At 39.6% G+C, this 22389-nt stretch overlaps 1 protein-coding gene across 3 annotated transcripts in view; it reads right to left on the bottom strand.

The window, feature by feature from the left end:
- Nucleotides 1-22389, bottom strand: part of DCBLD1 (discoidin, CUB and LCCL domain containing 1) — a 63777-nt gene that overhangs the window by 28213 nt on the left and 13175 nt on the right. For all 3 annotated transcript variants that reach the window (XM_073219446.1, XM_036993304.2, XM_036993297.2), the window contains exons 2-4: nucleotides 13202-13414; nucleotides 3146-3280; nucleotides 1714-1765 (exon numbers count right to left, since the gene is read on the bottom strand). In XM_073219446.1, the coding sequence (XP_073075547.1) occupies nucleotides 1714-1765; nucleotides 3146-3280; nucleotides 13202-13414 (400 nt within the window). The remainder of the gene's footprint in view (nucleotides 1-1713; nucleotides 1766-3145; nucleotides 3281-13201; nucleotides 13415-22389) is intronic.

Here is a 22389-nt window from a genome sequence, read left to right as displayed (position 1 = left end):
TTCCAGAATTCAGAATTTTCTGGATTCTAGAAAAGTAAAACACTGCCAATGATGTATATGACGTAAGACCCCACTGAGGTCTGCACATATTGATAAAAAACAGTATCTCTGTTATCAAATACATGAAGAGTCATATAAATCAAATACATAAAGACTAAATAGACTTGTCAACGTAGTCCAATTTTGCTGTCAAATGTATTTCAGGTCACATTAACCAGGTATTTCCACCAAATGAATTACAAAAAACCTTTTGACTTTTAATGCTTTCTACATTTCACAATTATACATGAGGGATTGTGGACCTATACTATTTATCACCTCATCTTTAATGAAACACTACAAAAACAGCCAGGCAATGGCTTAGATGATCTGGCACCATATCCTCCTATAGGCTGAGTATATTCTTTAGGAGGACAAGAAATGACCATTAATGCCTATAGGCCCTGTCACCACTGGAAATGTATAGAGAAGCTGGAAAGCTACAAAGCTTTCTGAGAATGTTAGCTTATAACTACACTGGATAAAAGGCAACTTTATGGAGCAGCATTTAATTATTGGCCATTTTCTTTTTTTTTTACCAGACTTAATATTAGTTAATACTAGCATTGATTCTGCATATAAAATAATCCCATTCATTGAAACATCTGAGATGGCTAGGACGGTGGACTTCTGAGCCTGACTCTCTGGATATACTTATCAAGTGTGTAGCTCTGGGTGTTTCTTAATTGCTTTGTGCCTGTTTCAGGGTGTAATAGGACCTACTTTGCAGGCATGTTGGAATATTCACATGAGTCACTTATCAGCTAAGTCCAGAGAGCTGTACCTGGCACTAAGAAAGCTCTCTAAGGAGTTACAGTTGTTAGTAGTGTTGCAGTTGACAATGATCTCCAGATAGCTTTTCAACTGAGGGTGAACTGTTCCCACTGAGAGACATTCAGTAGTGTCCAGAGACATTTTTGGTTATCACAACTGGCATAGAGGGCAGAGGGCAGGGGTACTGGTGAGCATCCATCAACACACAGGAGAGCTCGTCACAACAACCCGAAAGTCACCCAACCCAAAATATCAACAGTGCCAAGGTTGAGACATCCTGCGTTAGGCTCTTTGACTTTATAGATAAGGAAATGTGTATCAAAGAGATTACATAATTAAAGTAAAGCTGTGATGAAAATTTTATCTCCTATTCTCAGCAGGTTTCTTTCTTGTGGAAAAGAAAACATGAACCCTTTCCAAAAGTAAATGGATTACAAAAGTCATTCCTAGATGCTGGCCAGGAAAAAATGTACTTCTGGGTTCCACTAGGGCTCATTGGTGCTACAGGACTCAGGGGTCAGCAGACCGTGGTTCGTGGGCCAAATCCAGCCTGCTGCTTGCTTTGTAAATGAAGTTTATTGGAATACAGCCACGCTCATTTGTTTACATATTGTCTATGAATGCTTTTGTATTAGAGCAACAGCAAAGACTTATATGAATAGATGCAAAAGAGATGGCATGGCCTGGAAACCTAAAATATTTATTATCTGGCCCTCAACAGAAAAAATTGGTTGGCCTCTACTGTATAAGAAACCATTTCAAATATTCCTCATTGATTATAACATAGATGATATTAAAAAAAAACAAACACAAATAAGTAACTTTATCTGGTTTAATGTTAAGGAAAACCAAATGTTGAGCAATGTACGACTGCAGCACAGCCAGGACACCTATATTTACCTGTATTCTGTCTTCAAATAATGGTTAGCTCGCTCCAAACATGTTATTAAATCTGTCATAAATAAAGATAATTGTAATTAGCATACTGAATGGAAGTTAGACACTAATGTTCAAAGGTTTCTTTTTAAATAAAAAAGGCCATTTTAAGAAAAGCATTTACTTTTTATCTCATTATCTGAATTTTCCTGTTTAAAAATAAACTGAAACTGAGAACACTATTCCCAGGATTTCATCAGTTCCTTTCAATTTCTCTTTTCTACCACCAATGATGATTTTTCAGCAATTGTCCAGTAAACAATAGCAGAATCTGTTTCCAACAGAAAAATCAACACTAATTAGTTACTATCCACTACATGCCTACAAAGATTATGTATAAAACCTCAACTGGCAGGAGGAAAACAATTAAAAAGCCCAGTGTGGTTCATAGAGAAGGTTCAGGAACATTTTAATTTAACAATTTAGCTAGTGGCACCCAAGTGACACAGAAGCAGGTGTTTACCAAGAACACAAACAGCCTCTACCTTGTTCAATCAAGACCAAGGACTTAAACAGAGAGTGTTCTTTGGAGTATAAAACTGAACAAATACTCAGCAATGGAGACACTGAGATACTGTCAATTTTCTTGTATTTAGATCAGCCTGGTATAGTTTCCAAAATATTCCACACTTGGTGAAATAATTCTTTCCTTAATCTTTTCAGTAATTCTTAGAGAGCAATGAATGGTGAACACTGGCCATGCTTGGGACTGCTGGAATAGGTCAGATCTGACTGGCTGAGAGAGAAACGAATGGTGCACACTCATTCCCCCGAGTACTTCTTCCAGAGGGGACTGAGGGCAGAAACTCTGGGCATGTCTGAGACCCTGGGCAGGCATGCAGTGGACTGCATGGTAATTACTCTGGAGAACCAGAGGCCTAGACAGGAGGCCACACTTCCCTCTCTCATCGGTGTTTATGCTTCCCTTCTCTCCTGCTGGAGTCAGCTCCACGGTTAGGGCACTCTGTGACGGTTACTCCATCCTGCTCATACTCACACACGTCCCATGCTGATGCACTAGTAGGGGTACATGTATGTGGGGGGTAGGCAGTGCCGTTGGTTAAAAGGCTTGAGTTAAGAACAGGGTTGGTGAAGGGCTCCAGAGAATAGCCAGACACTAGAAGGGTCAGGGTAGCCCTGAAGATGCTCCATCCAAAGTTTCTAGGAAAAAGAGATCAACCCTCTTCCACACAGGTCAGCTGATGAATCTAACATGTTCTATCAAAGTATTCAGTACAGATCTAACTACTTACAAAGACATTGCATTCCTATCTTTCTTCACATCTTAATTCTCTATCTGAGGTCAATTCTCTCCAGGGACAGTGGCAGTCCAGTAGCAATAGGAATTCTTAGACAGATAAAGGTTTACAGACTCATGTTGATTCTTCTGTTATACCTGGATAGTCGGTGCTGGCATAGGTCAGCAAAAAACCCCTCCCAGATATGTGGGATCCACTCTCAAAACGAACAGTTACTTCACTTGTGTTCAGCAAGAGTTCTTTGGGAACCAGCATACTTCCACAATATGGTCCTAAAAGAAAGCATACTTTTGGCACACTTCAAAATTTAGACCAGAACAAAGAATTGATATATGGCACTTTTTTTTTCCTTAAAGGCCAAATTTACCAGATGACACACATGTAAGGTTGTAATCTTTACCCAACTGAAATTTTGCTTAATACTGAGACTGGTAGTAAGTGACAGATTGTAATTATACTGACATGCCAAAGAGGCAAAGTGGCTCACTTGGATAAGGTTGCAACTAATTAATTGCGTGCAACCCAAGAGATAGGTTAAAAAGACTAGCAAACAAAGGTCAAATACATTAGTTAGTAAAGAAAGTAGTATTGCATAAGGATATTCTAGGGTCCTCCTAAATTTGCTTAAAGTATGGTGTAAATGTTTGTGTCCCCCACCCCAAAATTCCTATGTTGAAATCCTAATGCTCAGTGGGATGGTATTAGGAGGCAGGGACTTTGGGAGGCTTCAAAGGGTCAAGCCCTTATGACTGGGTATAGTGCCTTTAAGAAGAAGGACCCATGTGTGTCCCTCCCGAAGCTGCGCGCTCGGTCGAAGAGGACGACCTTCCCCGATAGAGGAGGACCGTTCTTCGGTCAAGGGTATACGAGTAGCTGCGCTCCCCTGCTAGAACCTCCAAACAAGCTCTCAAGAAGAAGGCCCCAGAGAGCTTGCAGGCCCCTCCAACCATGTGAAGACACAGCAGAGAAGTCTGAACCAGCAAATGGGTTCTTTCCAGCTACTACACTGAATCTGCCAGGATCACGATCTTGGACTTCCAGCCTCTCAATTGTGAGAAACAAATGTCTTTTGTTTATACGCTATCCAGTCTGTGGTATTTTGATATAGCAGCCGGAATAGGCAAAAACAGGTGGGAAAAAAAATATTATCACAAAAATGATATTCTAGGGGGTCTCCTAAATTTGTTCAAAGAAACTCATAAATTCCCTCTTTTCGAGAAGGTTCTAGAATTAAAAGACTGTCCAATGGGTGGTAAAGATTTTGTTCTCATGCAATTTATGCATTTATCTCTCTCCTACATAACTGCTGGCTAACCAATATAATTTGTTATGATTTATAAAATGAAATTTACAAGAAAGCAGAACAATTTCTAAAGGCTTTTGAAATACCATAGTATAAGTTATACAATTAAGAGTATAACATACTGTTTCTAGAATAAGTTGCTTGAAAAGTAATAGGAAGTTCAATGAACTTTCAAAGGATAAAATCAGATTTGGAGCTAAGAAAAAAAACCTTCCTAAAACTAGTTAAACTTTAGCTTACAAATTGTCATCTTGCAAGACACAGTAATTTCTAGGAAAATAGGGATTAGCAAGCAAATTTTGAAGAAAGATATGCTTCATTAACTTATCCCCAAATAAAACAGTATGGGGAGAATCCACAGCAACAATGACAACATCTGGTTAAAGATGAAGGATGAGGGGATGAAAACTAAGCAGTCCTCTCCTGACATTAGGGATCAATGTTTTGTCCAGGTCTCACATTCTGAAGATGTGGTAGAATTAAAGAGCAATGCTGTGTGTTTACCTTCATGCCCCAATCTCTGTTGTTCCCTACAATTTAACTGTAGCAAAAAAAAAAAAAAAAAAAAATCACTTCCCTCTTTAGAAACACTTGTGGTATATAACTACTTACATGAGTTAATACTTGCAAATTACTTAGAATTGTATCTAGCATATAATGAGTGCTATGTTAGCACTTGTTAGATAAATAAACACATAAAACAAGGAAATAAATAACGTCTGTTTTCCTTTTTAAGTGTGTTCCATGGGATTAGGAACTTTTCTACCCATCACTTTGTCTCTAGCAGCTTGTACAACACCTGGTATGTGGTGGTCTTCCAAATGTTGTTTGAATTGAAATGAAGTTAAATGTTCTTTTACATGCAACAGTTTTGAAAACCAAATCTGATTATAAAGATACTAAAATATTTAATCCTGTCATTTTAAAGTATGCAGAAGTCAGGAGGAGAAGTATGGAAAAGCAAGAAAGGAAGGCAAATATTAGTGCAATAGATATCTAACAGATATGTAGATTTTTATGAACTTCCGTAGGTCTTCCTAGTATAGTAGATAGGCAATTTATACTAAATGAATTTTTGTATACTAAAGTAGAATGACAAGCATTTTTTGCAAAATTAAGGCGAGTCAGAGCTTATTCTCAGTTTGTTTTATATGTATTTGAAATTCCTTTGCTCTTTGCACAAAGAAGATACTTGCTTTGCAAATCTAAGAATAAAAAACTAGTAACTTGCTGTTATTGATAAATCAGAACATTTTTCCAACTACTATTATTTTTTCCCAAGAGAAAATAATAACATACATATACTTCTCCAAAATGGCTGATATACTAATTTCTTCTTAAATTTCTATGTAGTATTTCAGTGAGTTCTAATAAAAACAGTGAGGTAAGTAAGTCTCAATTGATGAGCAGTGAGAAGTTCTTTGGAATATTTTTTTAGTTCAAATATATTCAACTGTATAAATTTAAGGTGTACATGTTAATTTGATATATTTATATATTTTAATATGATTACCATTACGGGGATAATTAGCACCTCTATCATATTACACAATCATAATTTCTTTTTAGTAATTTGAATAATTAAGTTTAAGTCTCTTAGCAAGTTTATTATAATACCTTATTACTGCCTATATTCACTGTATTGTGCATTCTCTCTCTAGGGCTTACTATGAGTTCAAGTTTATACCCTCAAATAGCATCTGTTCTATCCTCCCATTGCCCATCCCCTGGCAACCACCATTTTCCTCTTTGTTTTTACAAGGGTGGCTCTTTTAGATTCTACATGTAAGTGATACCATACAGTACTAGTCTTTCTCTGTCTGACTTATCTGACTCAGTCTAATGTGCTCAGGGTCCATCCTGATATGCAAATGGCAGGATATCCTTTTTCATGGCTGAATAACAGGATTCTTTTAAAAAAGATTTTTATGGAAAAGTTGAAAGGAAAGGTTGTAAAATTATACTTATTTTAAACAAACAGATAAGCGTGTGCCATCACACTAAGTTGTTGGATAAGACAAACGATTTCCTAGACCAAAAATACACATAAATATAGTAAAACTCTAATTTGGCCACTGCTTGGATGTCTGCTTCACACCTGGCAGGGTGTGTGTCTGATTTGGACTTGCTAATTCCCACTTTCCCTCATCTTTATTCTTGTCTGCAAAGTAGGTTCATCCCATTTTACTTTGCAGTCCGACATTCCCATCGGACTAGAGCACAGCAGAAAGGCAGTTCATCAAGTAGGAAGAAAAATCAGGAAAGATAAATATCTCTACCTTTTGTGGAATATAATTGGTAGCTCTGGACTGTGGAAGAGCTATGAATGATCCCCAGTGGAATAACACTATGGCATTTGGCACCAGACATGAGACCAAGACCTTGCAGACAATGGACTGATTCCTTCGGGAAAAGGATAAAGGGCAGAACTGCGGGAGCTGCCTTCCTTGAGCACAGTAGGCCAACTCCTCACAACACAGCCCGTTTGGGGCTACTGTTCCATAAGCAGCTGAGAGGGACCCTTCATCTTTGTAAGTATGAATAAAAGAAAACTGTCCCACAATGAAGAATGAACTCTCTGCCCTGGGCCAAACCCAGAATCCTCTTGATTCTCTGGCAATCTGACAATCCAGGCAGCAATTTATACTACTGTGCCATTCTCCATGGACTGTCTGCCCGACTCTAAGTTATGAGGCAATAATAACTGGTCCAAGTCATTTTAAGTGGGTATATGCTTTTCATCTCAAAACTGAAGAAACTAAGTTATTGTTTCATCTTTGAAAGGGACATGTATGCATATTGTTAGAAAAAAAGAGGACTCCCCCCGCACCCCATAACTGCAGTCTCCATGGTGAACAAGACAGAGACCACATAAAAACCTAACTCCTCAGAGATTTGTCATGAATCAAACTGAACAACAAAATAACCTAAAAACCTTCATTAACCTTATGAGCATTTTCTGAAGCACACATTCAATTTCTCATGACAAATAAGAACATGCCACTGAGCCTCAGTGGCCCTCCCAAGGAGCACCACGGCAAAGCCAGACAGTGCACACTATCAGCTTCCCAGAAAGCAATACCAAGCATGGCCCCGATTTGTGTTCAGAAGCATGTTGTTAAAAATAATCTGCAGAAATGCTGAAGTGCAAATGCGTAAGACTTGTGTCCTTTTCCCATTTGTTTTCTTAGCGCAGTCAAATGGCAGGGGTCATCCTTGCTTGCTAATTGCAATTAGGTCAATGCACAAAATTACAGAATTTTCAGGGCCATTTTCTTTGAAAAGAGGGACATTAGCATAAAAAAAGGGATATTCCTGGACTGTGCCATTAAAACCAGAGTCACGTAAGAATGTTAAGTGGTATCCCTGAAGAGTTGTGGTCGCTGGTTCTCAGACAAAAATCAGTGACAGATGAGAAATGAAGCAGGCAGATTCCTAGACAAAGGTGAAGCTTTCCTGGGGCTATGGGACCGGGGTCAAGACGTGCCGTAACACTGTAGCTCACAACCCACCTAGACCATTATTTCTCTTCCAACAAAAGATAGCTATTACTGAAACTAAATCAGTGTCTCCAGGAAAGCATTTAGGGGGTACGAGGAGGAGGAGGAAACCAATAGCTTTTCTTCCTGGAGGCTTATGATTATGTTAATGAGCTCTCTAGCATGGACCATTTTGGCTGATATAACCTTATCTGTGAATTTAAGTTCTTTCTGAATTATACCTTGGTATAAAAGGCAAAACAAAACAAAAACAAAAACAAAAGGCAGTCCTCAAGAATTTCCATCAAAGTAGCCCCAGTCATACAGGGGAATGTACTTCTAGGGTGTTTGGGTACAAAACAACTCTCCACAAGCTGGACATTTTTTCAAGGATTTTTGTCATATCTCTAAAAGTCAAAGAATTTTGCATTCTCCATAATATGGTGGTGAGAGATAAAACATTTATTGAATAGAGGCTACCAATCTTGTGTTTTTCCCTATTTGGGATTAAAAAAAAAACAATAGACAAGGCATTATGATTAGATTTTATTGCAGTATGCCAGGTACGTATCATTCTAAAAAATTATCACAGAAATCTTGGTATTTCTTTAATAGCTTTTAAGAATATCAAAGAAATATGGCAAATAGATAATATCAAAGAAACATTATTTCCTACTTTGCCTATTTCTCTTGTTCTTTAGTGTAATATGAATATTAACAGGTGATTTCAAATGGTTGTACTTCTAAGTCACTGACAATGATTTAAAAATGTTGGGAGTGGTGCTGGGAGTCCAGGAAATGTAAGAACAATTCTCAAACTTTCTGGTTTTTCTACAGCACAAATCATTCAGCAGAACGGAACCAATTTAGCTGACTACAATTAGGTTCTTGTAGTGAACTGGTTTCTATCACTGACCGTGGTGCCTCCTAATGCATTCTGAGTAAGAAGCATTTTTTTAAACCTTAGATTTATGCTAATACTCTGTGAGTGATTTTTCAGAGCTCCATTTTATTTTCAGGATACATCCTTATAGGGAGACCTAGAGAAGTGTCCATTCCTCCCAGCAAATGACACACAAGAGCTCTGGCTTAGGTCTTAGGCACAAGCCATGGGATCAGATGGCTTTTGTCACACTGAACGGGATGGCACAGTGCTTAGAGCTGGGTCTCTGGAGTCAAATACCCAGACTGGAATCCTTAATCTAGTTAAGGGATCATAAGCAACTTACTTGACCTCTTGGAGCCTCAGTTTACTTATGTGTGGATGTTGATCACATGCTCTCTCTCACAGGGCCACTAGAGGATTACGAGTTAGTAACTATAAAGTACTAACCCAGTGCACACACTGAATTGCATGCTCAATGGCAGCCACCTGTTACAGTGTGTTTCATGGTCTTTCTATATATAATACACAGAGCCCTAAAATTCTATGTAAATCAAGCCGTTTTTTAAATGCAGACAGCATATTTACAGGCAGAGGAATCTTACTGTGATTCTTCCTACAGAGTGAGTAAAAATACACTAATTTATCTTTTGTAAAAATCCAGATTTTAAAATGTTTGCCAAAATCAAGCTACATGCAATCAGATTCATTAAATGTTGAATGACCACCTGTATTTGTAAGACTGTGCTAAGCAATAGGGGATATTAAAAAGATGAATAAAATGTAATTCCTTGCTCAGGAATCCCTATGTCTGGTACAGAAGCTAAAATAATGATCTTGAACTGAGATTGGTGCTTTTTTGAAGGGTTAGAAAATCAAATGAGCCCCCAAAAAGGAGTGAGTGGAGCTGCTAGACACCACAAAAGGTTCTAGGGTAAGTAGCATCAGATTTGGTCTGCCTTTACTCTGTGTGTGTGTGTGTGTATGTGCGTGTACACATTGGAAGGGGTAGAAAAAACAGGGTAAGGAAAGGGAGAGGGGCACACGCAAGGAAGAACATCAACAAATGTACTGTGGCAGGAAACTGTGTGATGTGTTAGGGAAAAGGCATAGAGCTGGGGAGACTCTGAGATGAGGCTGGAAATGTGGATGGGAAGAGAGTGAGCAAGCCTTGAATGCCATGCTAACAAGTTCTGTAGATGGTGGAGCACAGTTAACAGTTTTTGAAAAAAGGATATAATAATAATATTTAAAAGATAACCTTGGATGGCATGGCCTAGAGGGATGGAAACCTTGGATGGCATGGCCTAGAGCGACAGGAGTGAGGGAAAGCTGGGGAGGCTCTTTCTAGAAGACCACACAAAGGCATGGACTGACGACAGTGGCAAAAATGAAAAAGCCAAACTTAACAAACTAGGGGCTTAAAAAATACATGTTCTCTGCTCATCTCACAAGGCTGAATGGAGGAGATCTGCACATGGAGCTATTTCTGGCTCAGGAAACTCCTGCCCCGCGCTTGGACTGATTCAGGCAAACTTAGGTCACCAGGAATGTGCGCAGGAGGGCATGGGGCTGCCGGCAGGAAGGAGGGTGCTCAGGGTATTGAGAGGGACCAATGTGTTCTCTGCTCTAGACAAAGAATAAACTGTGTGTAAGACCACCAAGGAGGAGGAGGAGGGGGAGGGGAGTGATGATGATGGCTAACATTGACTGAGTACTTATTATGTGCCAGGCATGGATCTTTTATTCATTTATTTATTTAAAGTATCATTTCTACACATTCTTATGAAGGTTTCACATGAGCAAAACTGTGGTTAGTACATTCACCCATATTATCAAGTTCCCGCCACCCCACTGCAGTTACTGTCCATCAATGTAGTAAGATGCTATAGAGTCACTACTTGTCTTCTCTGTGCTACACTAAAGCACAGACCTTTTAAGCCATTATATATAAATATATGCTTCAATCACCCTTAAGTGGTAGATTCTACTGTTGTACATGTTTTAAAGATGGGGAAATGGAGATACAGAAAGATTAAGTATTTGCTCAAGGTCAAGCAATAAAAATAAGCAATAAGGCAAGAACTTGTAGCCAGGTATCCAATTCCAGAGTCTGTACTCTCAAGCACAAGTGAAAAATCTAGGCAGAAACAAAAGAGCTCATCTCTATCCAGGCTGAAGGAAGCCTGGTTTTACTGATCCACAGTGACCTGGGTGGGGAAGTCTAGGAGACTCCATCAGAATAAGGTCCTTTGAGATCCTGAGGAGCCAGTATCTGGTTCCCACCAAGATTCCGCCAGCAGGTCCTTCAGGCAGTCTGGGAACGACCCTAAACCCACTGTGGGAGGGTCAATTTTCAGGACAAAATTGGGACCCAGTCAATTTTGAAATATCAGGAAAACAGAAATGACAGTTCCTCTGGGGGCCCCTTGAACAGTTGGCAGAAACAAAACTCAGTGATTTCAAATCTTTTCTGGTCAACAAAACTGGAAATGGAAACTAACCAGAGGGAGAGTGAATGTTACAAGGTCACTAAAGAGTTTTAACGTTGCAAATAATGATACTCAGTTTGATTTCATAGCCCTCCCCTGTCAGGGTCACAAATGTTAGATATTTCACATTTTAAATGTAGGCATATTGGTATGACACAATGCCTAAGCCAGCATCTCCTTTTCCCTATAGTTTAATGTGTTGTATAACTAGCCTCTTAATGTTTTATATGATGAATATAAAAGGAGATTATGAATCAGTACCAAAGCAGCAATCTGAACTGTACTACACAACAGTTTTAAATAAATAGATTCTTCCTTTGAATCTTAAAATGCCAGGTTTAAATGTGAATTTTTTCAACCCTAGAATAGCTTTGGCTAACTTAGTCAAGTCTGTACGATCTCATGTGCCCCAATACAAGATGAACTATTCCTGAAAAGAAGGTGTCACTTTATGTTTGAGTCCTTTCAAAGTCTCCTATTACACTGGCTTCTTTGAACAACAAAGAACTGTTTGGGGAAGACACTTGACATAACCTACATGGATGTAGTTTTGAAAGCAAAAAGAGTCCACTTGACAAAACCAGTGAAAAGGGACACAGAGGAAGCTCCATGCAGTTTAGTTCTTATTCCTCAGGCAGATGGTGGGGGTAAGAGGGTAGGGAGCCTCGGGGGCTGGATATGACCGCACAACTTCTAATGGTGGAAACTGTTGCAAACAATCCTTTTAAAGATTACTTTTTAAAATTTTATATTTGCCGAGAATGTAGAATCTGAATCTAATCATAAGGAACATCAAACTAACCCAAATCTATAGCCATTCTACAAAATAACTGGTCAGTGCTCTTCAAAACTGTGCAAGAGACAAAGAAAAACTGAGGAACTATCTCGGATTGAAGGAGATGCTTCATGATTCTGGATAGGAGCTGAGTCCATAAAGGGACATTAGTGTTTCTTTGGAAGGGAGTCTCAGTTTCTCAGTTTTCTTAAACCAAAACCCAGAATTTCCTTAGTTACAGTGAAAACAATCTCTACTAAGCAGAGTATACTTAAGGATTCTGTTTTTTTGCCAGGATATAGCACATATGATCTTGAAAGCCAGAGTATATTCTAGATAAAAAATTTTTATATAAGTTTTAAAGTAAAATTTGTGTTTAACATATCTCTAAATACTTAATTTGTTATTAAAAAAACACATTTTCCAAAGTAAAGTTAATACACTTTATACTTTATCAACTTTGCTGCTTCCTGGCTGACTCAAGGATATTTGAAAAGAACAAGTCAGTGTCTTAACTCAGCCACAAACAGTTAAGTACATTCTTCTAACTGATGCTTGAATCTGAACTCTCGGTCATAATTATAGTATCTGACAGACAGAAGAGTATTCCTATCTTTAACATCAATGAGATCAAGTGCATGTTTTGCCTGATTACTTTGAAAGCTGGTGTTGGTCCCACTTGTTTATAGTGCATTTTGATACCATCAGTGTGGGTTATAAAGGCACCCAAGGTATATGAACCAAACATTTAAAACAAAATTGGCCAGGGGATGGACAATCAAAAATGATTAAAACTACAACTTCACCATATTCACAGTGGTTAATGCAATCACATTTCAAGTATGCCTACTCTTGGCAGAGCTTATGAACATTAATGCCAGAAAATATTATTCTTTTTCAAAACATTAACTCAATATCCAAAATTCTGATGGTGCTGAGTCTTAAAATTACTTGGTCTGGGTTTTAGCAGTTAACTGATTAATAAAAAATTTGAGCTGGATACACTAAAACTATGCAGCTGTTTCAGCCACACATGCCATCATTAGCACCATCATATACTAAAATTTCAGGGAGTATTCCAGAACATTCCATCTCCCCTGCTGCCCTTCAGCAGGCACTCTCTACCACTGAACCAGAGTTTACAAAAAGCAAGCTCTCTTCTAATCTTTGCAGGTTATTAACACTAATCAACACACAACTTGGCTTTCCTCCAAATCTCAATTTTTTTCATGCTTAAAGAAACCTAGATTTTTTTTCTTACCATACTGATCAGCATTGCTGGTGAAGAGAAGGTAGTCAGAAGCACAGGTCTGGGATTCAATATCCAAATCTCCTAACCTCAGAATCAATCTCTTCCCCTTTGGTACTTTGATAGTCTTTTCACAAACAGTGTGATTAGGGTAAGTCCCTGGATAATTCTTGGATGTCATTGTACCACTGTCCTGATAGGTCACTATTTGCCCACAGCCATCTCCTGTTAAAGAAAAAAAGGATGAAAGAAGTAAGTGAAATTAATTCTTACTGAGAGTTGAGAGTCTGGTATAATTTGCAAATCATGTATTTCATTCCTTCTTCGGAAAGAAGGAAAGCTAAAAAAAATTAAAACGATTAAATTATAAACATTATTGTTTCAGGTTATTCATCTTACTTTCCAGTTTAATCTGCACATTGTTGATCAAAATGTTTCATATATTAGAAAACACAGCATTTCATCATATTATCATTTCTAATCATCTGTCTAACTACCGATCCAGATTGGCACAACAGGCCCCTGGCATTCACAGATTCATCATTTGTGTTTTTTTCTTATTAACAAGTCAATGTTAACAATAATTTGCCATGAAGATAATATTAGTTGCTTCAGAGGGTTATTGTTCTGAATACAAGTGAGATAATATATGCAAAGTGCTGCTGGTAGAATCTGATACTTAAGTCAAGAGGACTTTAAAGCCTGTCATTTAGCTGGAGACTAACAATCACTCAACATTCATATCTCAGTTAATACCAGTCACAGACTTGAAGGTTTCTGATAGACTGCAGGTGCATCATTAGAGAATGTCAAGGTTCTACCGCACTGGACTGCACACCAGACTAGGTACTGCTGGAGACACAAAAAAAGCAGGGATGACTGCTTCATAGATAAATGGCAGGGTTACACGTTCAAATAACTATGTAACAGTAGTTACTTGTAACAGTAGGTGCTCTGTGCCCTACCAGGAGCTTAAACAAAGTGTCAAGGGAGGCAAGAGAGAATCTATTTCAGTGAATTATCACTACGTGGGTAAAAGAAGAAACGTCCTTAATACTTTTCTGAGTAGAGAAGCTCTTCAATCGACGAATGCATTGTTCCAGTAGATTAAAGAGACCAGGTTAATCACTCAAATATCTACTCACGTGCACAGTGGGTGGGCTGCAAGGCAAATGAGAATACACTGCATTCAAATTGCAAAATGACAGAAATTTATATGGTGGTTAGTATGGCTTCCACAAACACAAAGCAAGATTTTGTGTCCTCAGCTAAAGGGAGTGAAAGCAGAAATCGGTTGGAGAAGGTAATGTCTAAGGTAGTAAAACAAGGCTTCTCCATCCCAAAATCTCCCACAGAGAAGCCCCAACTCGGACATACTGCACCCATAATCTGAAGCCCAAGGCAGCCCTCCTCCTCCAGCCTCTTCCTGAGCTAGAGAAAGACCTGGTGTCTTCCTTTATTCCACATTCTTCTCGCCTTAAGGCTTGCGGTCCAAATGATAAAGGAGGCCTGGTTTTAAAAAAGGGAGGAGGGCACAGAACTCCAGAATCTATTCTATCTGAGCAGAAAGGTCTAGGGAAAGGATCCACCCCTCATCCAGTCTCACAAGACTGCCAGCAGCCCCCACCAGGAGGCTGGCCTGGGGGAGAAGAGTTGATGTTAAGAAGCAGTGATTGGAGAAAACCAGGGGAAGGGTCGACAGACAACTAAGATAACACTACCTTGAAACCTGGAGATCTAGGCAAAAAAAGTTGTGGAATTTAAATGGCAGGTAATAGGGACCATAGGAACTTTTGACAAAGGAGATAATGAAAGAGGTATTTGAAAAAGATGATCAGTGCTGGTTGGGTAATGCTACAAAAACTGGAATGCAGGGAGGATCTTGGTTAGAAGTCCAGTCCCAGGGCTAGGAATGGGGTAGTGGGAAAAAAAGATGGGGAAATTCACTAGAAAAAAAGCAACAGACTTGGATTTGGGCGAAGAATAGTGGGAAACACAAGAGGAGGGAAAAAAAAAAAACACTGGAAGTTTGAGTAGAAATGACTGGAGCACTGAGGTGATACAGGCAGAAAGAGAAGTCCAGAGAGAGAGAGCAGGTGCGGGTGCAAAGGCTGTAAGGATGGTTGTAAAGTCTAAGGTGGCAGCTGTATTCTTGGGTTTTCTGGCATTCAATACAAAATGGTTGAGAATTAAATGAAAATTATACTAGAATGTAGCATATGGTACAGAAGCACATAGTGCATGGCTTTACATTTAAAATTTGAAGTATTTGTCTGCTTTTAAAAGCTTTAATAAAAAAATCCAATTTACATTTTCTCTTGAAAACTGAAAGACATGGCAATCATACCAGCAGGCATTCTCACAGGACTAGTGATACAGTGGCTGCCCCTTTAAAGGAGACAAAGGCCCAAGTGCCCCAACAAGCCTGGGTCACTCATTTCTATGACTTGCCCCATTTTTGGAGGCATTGATCTTGAGCACTGATAGGGTAACTAGTGTACACATAATTATGCGTATAAATATACACATAACTAACCCTCTCTAAGCTACTAAGATATTACCTGCTCAAACATTTGCATAACTCTTTTGTTAGTACTATGAAATTCTGCTTTAATAAGAGAAAGTGAAAACTTCTTACAGAAAACACAACTAAATATAAAATGAGAAATTATATGTAAGTCAACCTACACATGATTATTATATTGTAAATTTTTTTTTCAGTGTACACCTTGATGATTTTTTTTTGGTATCATTAATATACATGAGCAACATTGTGGTTACTAGATTCCCCCATTATCAAGTCCCCACCACATACCCCATTACAGTCACTGTCCATCAGTGTAGTAAGATTGCCACAGAGTCACTACTTGTCTTCTCTGTGTTGTACTGCCTTCCCCAGGCACCCCCCCTACATTATGTGTGCTAATCATAATGCCCCTTTTTCCCCCTTATCCCTTCCTTCCCACCCATCCTTCCCAGTCCCTTTCCTTTTGGTAACTGTTAGTTCATTCTTGGGTTCTGTGAGTCTGCTGCTGTTTTTTCCTTCAGTTTTTTCTTTGTTCTTACACTTCACAGATGAGTGCAATCATTTGGTACTTGTCTTTCTCCACCTGGCTTATTTCACTGAGCATAATATCCTCTAGCTCCATCCATGTTGTTGCAAATGGTAGGATTTATTTTCTTCATATGGTTGAATTCCATTGTCTGTGTACCACATCTTTATCCATTCATCTACTGATGGACACTTAGATTGCTTCCATTTCTTGGCTATTGTAAATAGTGCTGCAATGAACATAGGGGTGCATATGTCTTTTTCAAACTGGAGTGCTGCATTCTTAGGGTAAATTCCTAGGAGTGGAATTCCTGGGTCAAATGGTATTTCTATTTTGAGTTTTTGAGGAACCTTCATACTGCTTTCCACAATGGTTGAACTAGTTTACGTTCCCACCAGCAGTGTAGGAGGGTTCCCCTTTCTCTGCATCTTGGTCAGTATTTGTTGTTCCTATTTCTTTTCTATGTTAGCCATCCTAACTGGTGTGAGGTGATTATATCCTAAATTTTAAGTGACATGTCATATGACAAAGGAAAATCCCAGGGTCACTTTTATTCACCCTGCAATCATACTTCCTTCCAATCAATTCTACTTGAAACCCAAGAGCAAACTCATTTCACCAGCCATCGTGGCAGAATGTGAGCGGTTTAAGTCTCCAACATGCCCATCATTACTTTGCCATGGGGTATTTGTGGCTCCTTGGAAAAATTTCTCTTTTCCATTAACTATTGGAATGAAACTCTCTGAGTCTTTGTTCTACCAAAAAACCTGAAAGGTACTGCTTAGTCTTAATTTATTGAAAAGCAAACTGCCATCAGAAATTACAATTGCACTCTTGTCTATGGAAGTAGATTATGGAATTTTCCATCGCAAGTTCTAATATAATAAATTTATTCCATAGGAATTAGCTACATCAGCTATTTTCACCCAACTGTTCTTCAAACAGTTGATGACTTCTGTTTGACTAGGTCCTTGATGACTTCAAAGACCTAGATATAGTTAAGACCGTATAATATACCTGAAAGTTACTAAGAGTAGTTCTTAAAAATGTTCTCACCACAAGACATGGTAAATATGTGTGGTGATGGAAGTGTGAGCTAACCCATACTATGGTAATCATTTCGCAGTATATAAGTGGATCAAATTAACATGTTGTGGACATAAACTTACACAAAAGTCATGTGTCAATTGTATCTCAATAAAGCTGGAAAAAAAGGACTTGAAATATGCCAACATGGGAAATGGAGAACTGGTAGGGAGAGAAAATGCCTACAGTATTCTGTATTGAATAAGGCAGATGCATGCAAATGAAAAACAATAGAGAAGCACTTTTCCCATGACTTCATCCTAATACTCAGGTAGCTTGACTTTCACAGCCTAACTCTAATTGAGAAATCACTAACAAGGAAGAAGACAAAAGGTATTTGAAAATCTACCAGTTCAATTTCCATATCTTGTGTATCAATATCAACATCCTGATTGTGATATTATACTACAGGTTTGCAAGATGTTATCCTTGGGGGAAACTGGGGAAAGGGTACATAACATCTCTCTGCATTATTCTTACAACTGCATATGATTCATGATTATCTCAGAATAACAAATTTAATTAAAAATTTGAAAAAAAATTATCAGTCTGGCTAAGTTCGGCTGGCATAGAGTGAAATGAAGGGGTTTTATTTCCTATTTGATACTTTGCTGTATGATTTTGGTTTTACTATTCTGTTTCTTCTACTTAAATTATTTTTAATTAAAGTATTTATACAAATTTGGATCAAAAAGATCTACATGGAATGGCAACAAATAAGGGAGGCCATTTTTATTCTAAAATTTTTCTTACCAAATCTGTTAGCCAAGTTCTTCACATCTGTCTAAGGAGCATGGGGTGTGTGCCTGATGTGGGTTCGTAATACTTGCCCCTGTTTATAGATGAGAAAACAACATGTATACTGACTTTCCTTAAGGGCTAATCAGCTGATGGTGGATCTCACATTATAATTCCCAGATGATAGCAATGGCTTGTAGGATTTTAAAAACATTTTTGTCTTACCTCCTTCTTTGATTTTGTAACACATGTGTATTTGTGTTTAATCTTGAAAGCCACTTGAACTGCTGCCCTATCAGACCCCTCTATTAAAATGAATAGCTCCCTAATAAGATGTAACTGACTTTGGAAATGGTCATAAATAGGTGGAAAACAATTGGATAGAGGCTAAGGAAGAACTTCAAAGTGGAAGGATCAGGTATGTTGCTATCTAAACTCCCTGAGGGATCTCATGAGGGATCTCAGTATGATTATAAGAAAGGCAATCAGCTACACTATGTGTCTCTTCTTGTGCTCTGAGCAACAACACATATGAAGCATTCTTGCCAAAAGAGCAAAACTTGTGAATCAATAATTGACTCAGAATCTCATCAAGCCTTTAGGTCTAACTTCCAGTCTACAAGAAATGCAGAGGCCTAAGGCACACATTTACTGACACCACAAGGAAGCCACCAGCTGATACAATCTAGGCATAGCTAACCCAGTTTCTTCAACAATGAATTGTATAAAGAGGTATTTAAAAAAACATTTATTTAAGATTAAAGGACACTAGGGGGATCATGGGAAGATGGCGGCATGAGTAGTTCAGTGGAAATCTCCTCGCAAAAACATATATATATTTATGAAAATACAATAAATACAACTATTCCTAAAAGAGACACGAGTGGATGCAGTACAACAGCCAGGATACATCTACATCTGCGAGAAGTCAACATCACACGAAGGGGGTAAGATACAAGCCGCGGCCAGGCGGGACCCTAATGCCCCTCCACCCCAGAACCCGGTGGGAAGAAAGGAGTCGGAACGGGGAGGGAGTGAAAGCCCAGGACTGCTAAACAACCAGCTCTAGGAATCCTCACCCAGAGCACAGACACAAGGTGCACAGGGTGCTGGATATTAGAGAAACGGAAAAGCAAAACCTGTAGGCAGATCCCCGCAACTGGTGGCCCTGAGACAAAAGAAAAGCGAGTGCTTTTTGCAAGTCTTAAAGAGACAGGGACCCCACAGCTGGATGAAGTCATCCTGGCACACTTAGCTAGCAGCTGGGAATCCCGGGGAACTTTAGGTGCCCTAACCCCCTGGGTGGCAGCGCAGCTCTGAAGCCCCTCATGGCACTAAGCAGCCTGCCAGTGATTCCCCCAACTGGCGCAGAAGAAATGCGCCAACTGACACACCGGCGCAGTAGTGGGAGAGTGGCAGGGTGCGCCGGGGGCAGCGGCACCAGAGGGGACCAGGAGCAGCTCATGTGAGCCCGCCACGGTGGTGACCGAGTAGCCCGGGAGTGGCAGGCGGACCGCCAACTGACACACCGGCGCAGTAGTGGGAGAGTGGTAGGGTGCGCCGGGGGCAGCGGCACCAGAAGGGACCAGGAGCAGCTCATGTGAGCCCGCCACGGTGGTGACCGAGTAGCCCGGGAGTGGCAGGCGGACGCCGGCTGCAGTAGCATCAGAGGAGCCTGGGAGAGGTCTGCGCGAGCCCACAGCAGCGGTGTCTGAGCAGCCCAGGAGCGGCCCACGCGTGCCAGCAGCGGCAGTGCCAGAGGGGCATGGGAGAGGCCCACGCGCACCTGCAGCGGTGCCAGAGGGAGCAGCCACACTCCCAGCAGCCTACCGGAATCCCAGCCCGTCGCACAGCCACTGGGCCAGACCCAAAGGCCGCTGCTGGCACACAGCTGCCCAGCAGGGGTGCCGCTATCATGGAGGAGTGCACCTAGCATGTCTGCCACTCCCCGCAGGGCTCCGCGCTGCTCTGACGGAGAACCCGCCCACAGCCGCTTAGGGGATTAACCTGGTGGCTGCTCCAGGAGTGCCAGTAACTGACACAGGCAACGGAGAAGGGCAAGGCATCCAGCAAGCAGGAAAGAACTTTCTTTTCCCAGCTGACACACCCGCAACCTGCCTACAGCCACCATCACCATGAAAAGGCAAAAAAATTTAGTCCGGTCCAAAATAGTGCAGACAACCCCTGAGAGAGGATCTTCAGAGACAGACCCAACCAGTCACCCTGAAAAAGAATTCAAAATAAAAATCATAAACATGCTGACAGAGTTGCAGAGAAATATATAAGAGCTAAGGGATGATGTCTGGAGGGAGATTACAGAAATGAAATAATCTCTGGAAGGATTTATAAGCAGAATGGATAAGATGCAAGAGGCCATTGATGAAATAGAAACCAGAGAACAGGAGCACATAGAAGCTGACGCAGAGAGAGATAAAAGGATCTCCAGGAATGAAACAATATTAAGAGAACTGTGTAACCAATCCAAAAGGAACAATATCTGCATTATAGGGGTACCAGAAGAAGAAGAGAGAGAAAAAGGAATAGAAAGTGTCTTTGAAGAAACAATTGCTGAGAACTTCCCCAAAATGGGGGAGGCAATAGTTGCTCAGACTACAGAAGCACACAGAACTCCCAAAAGAAGGGACTCAAAGAGGACAACACCAAGACACATAATAATTAAAATAGCAAACATCAAGGACAAGGACAGAGTATTAAAATCAGTCAGAGAGAGAAAAAAGGTCACCTACAATGAAAAGCCCATAAGGCTATCATCAGACTTCTCAACAGAAACCTTACAGGCCAGAAGAGAATGGCATGATATATTTAATGCAATGAAACAGAAGGCCTTGAACCAAGGATACTGTATCCAGCACAATTATCATTTAAATATGAAGGAGGGATTAAACAATTCCCAGACAAGCAAAAGTTGAGGGAATTTACCTCCCACAAACCACCTCTACAGGGTATTTTAGAGGGACTGCTCTAGATGGGAGCACTCCTAAAAAGAGCACAGAACAAAACACCCAACATATGAAGAATGGAGGAGGAGGAATAAGAAGGGAGAGAAATAAAGAATCATCAGACTGTGTTTATAATAGCTCAATAAGCATAAGTTAGACAGTAAGGTAGTAAACAAGCTAACCTTGAACCTTTGATAACCACGAATCTAAAGCCTGAAAATGCAATAAGTACATATCTTTCAATAATCACCCTAAATGTAAATAGACTGAATGCACCAATCAAAAGACACAGAGTAATAGAATGGATAAAAAAGCAAGACCCAACTATATGCTGCTTACAAGAGATGCACCTCAAACCCAAAGACATACACAGATTAAAAGTCAAGGGATGGAAAAAGATATTTCATGCAAACAACAGGGAGAAAAAAGCAGGTGTTGCAATACTAGTATCAGACAAAACAGACTTCAAAACAAAGAAAGTAACAAGAGATAAAGAAGGACATTACATAATGATAAAGGGCTCAGTCCAACAAGAGGATATAACAATTATAAACATATATGCACCCAATATAGGAGCACCAATATATGTGAAACAAATACTAACAGAATTAAAGGAGGAAATAGAATTCAATGCATTCATTTTGTGAGACTTTAATGCACCACTCACTCCAAAGGACAGATCCACGAGACAGAAAATAAGTAAGGACACAGAGGCACTGAACAACACACTAGAACAGATGGACCTAATAGACATCTATAGAACTCTACATCCAAAAGCAACAGGATACACATTCTTCTCAAGTGCACATAGAACATTCTCCAGAATAGACCACACACGAGGCCACAAAAAGAGCCTCAGTAAATTCCAAAAGACTGAAATCCTACCAACCAACTTTTCAGACCACAAAGGTATAAAACTAGAAATAAATTGTATAAAGAAAGCAAAAAGGCTCACAAACACATGGAGGCTGAACAACATGCCCCTAAATAATCAATGGATCAACAACTAAATTAAAACGGAGATCCAGCAATATATGGAAACAAATGACAACAACACAAAGCCCCAACTTCTGTGGGACACAGCAAAAGCAGTCTTCAGAGGAAAGCATACAGCAATCCAGGCATATTTAAAGAAGGAAGAGCAATCCCAAATGAATAGTCTAATGTCACAATTATCGAAACTGGAAAAAGAAGAACAAATGAGGCCTAAGGTCAGCAGAAGGAGGGACATAATAAAGATCAGAGAAGAAATAAATAAAATTGAGAAGAAAAAAGCAATAGAAAAAATCAATGAAACCAAGAGCTGGTTCTTTGAGAAAATAAACAAAATAGATAAGCCAGACTTATTAAGAGAAAAAGAGTC

The sequence above is a fragment of the Manis javanica genome, chromosome 13 (assembly GCF_040802235.1).
Source record: "Manis javanica isolate MJ-LG chromosome 13, MJ_LKY, whole genome shotgun sequence".
Taxonomy (NCBI): Eukaryota; Metazoa; Chordata; class Mammalia; order Pholidota; family Manidae; genus Manis; species Manis javanica.
Note: the sequence above shows the minus strand (reverse complement) of the source record. Positions and strands in the feature narration are given on the sequence as shown.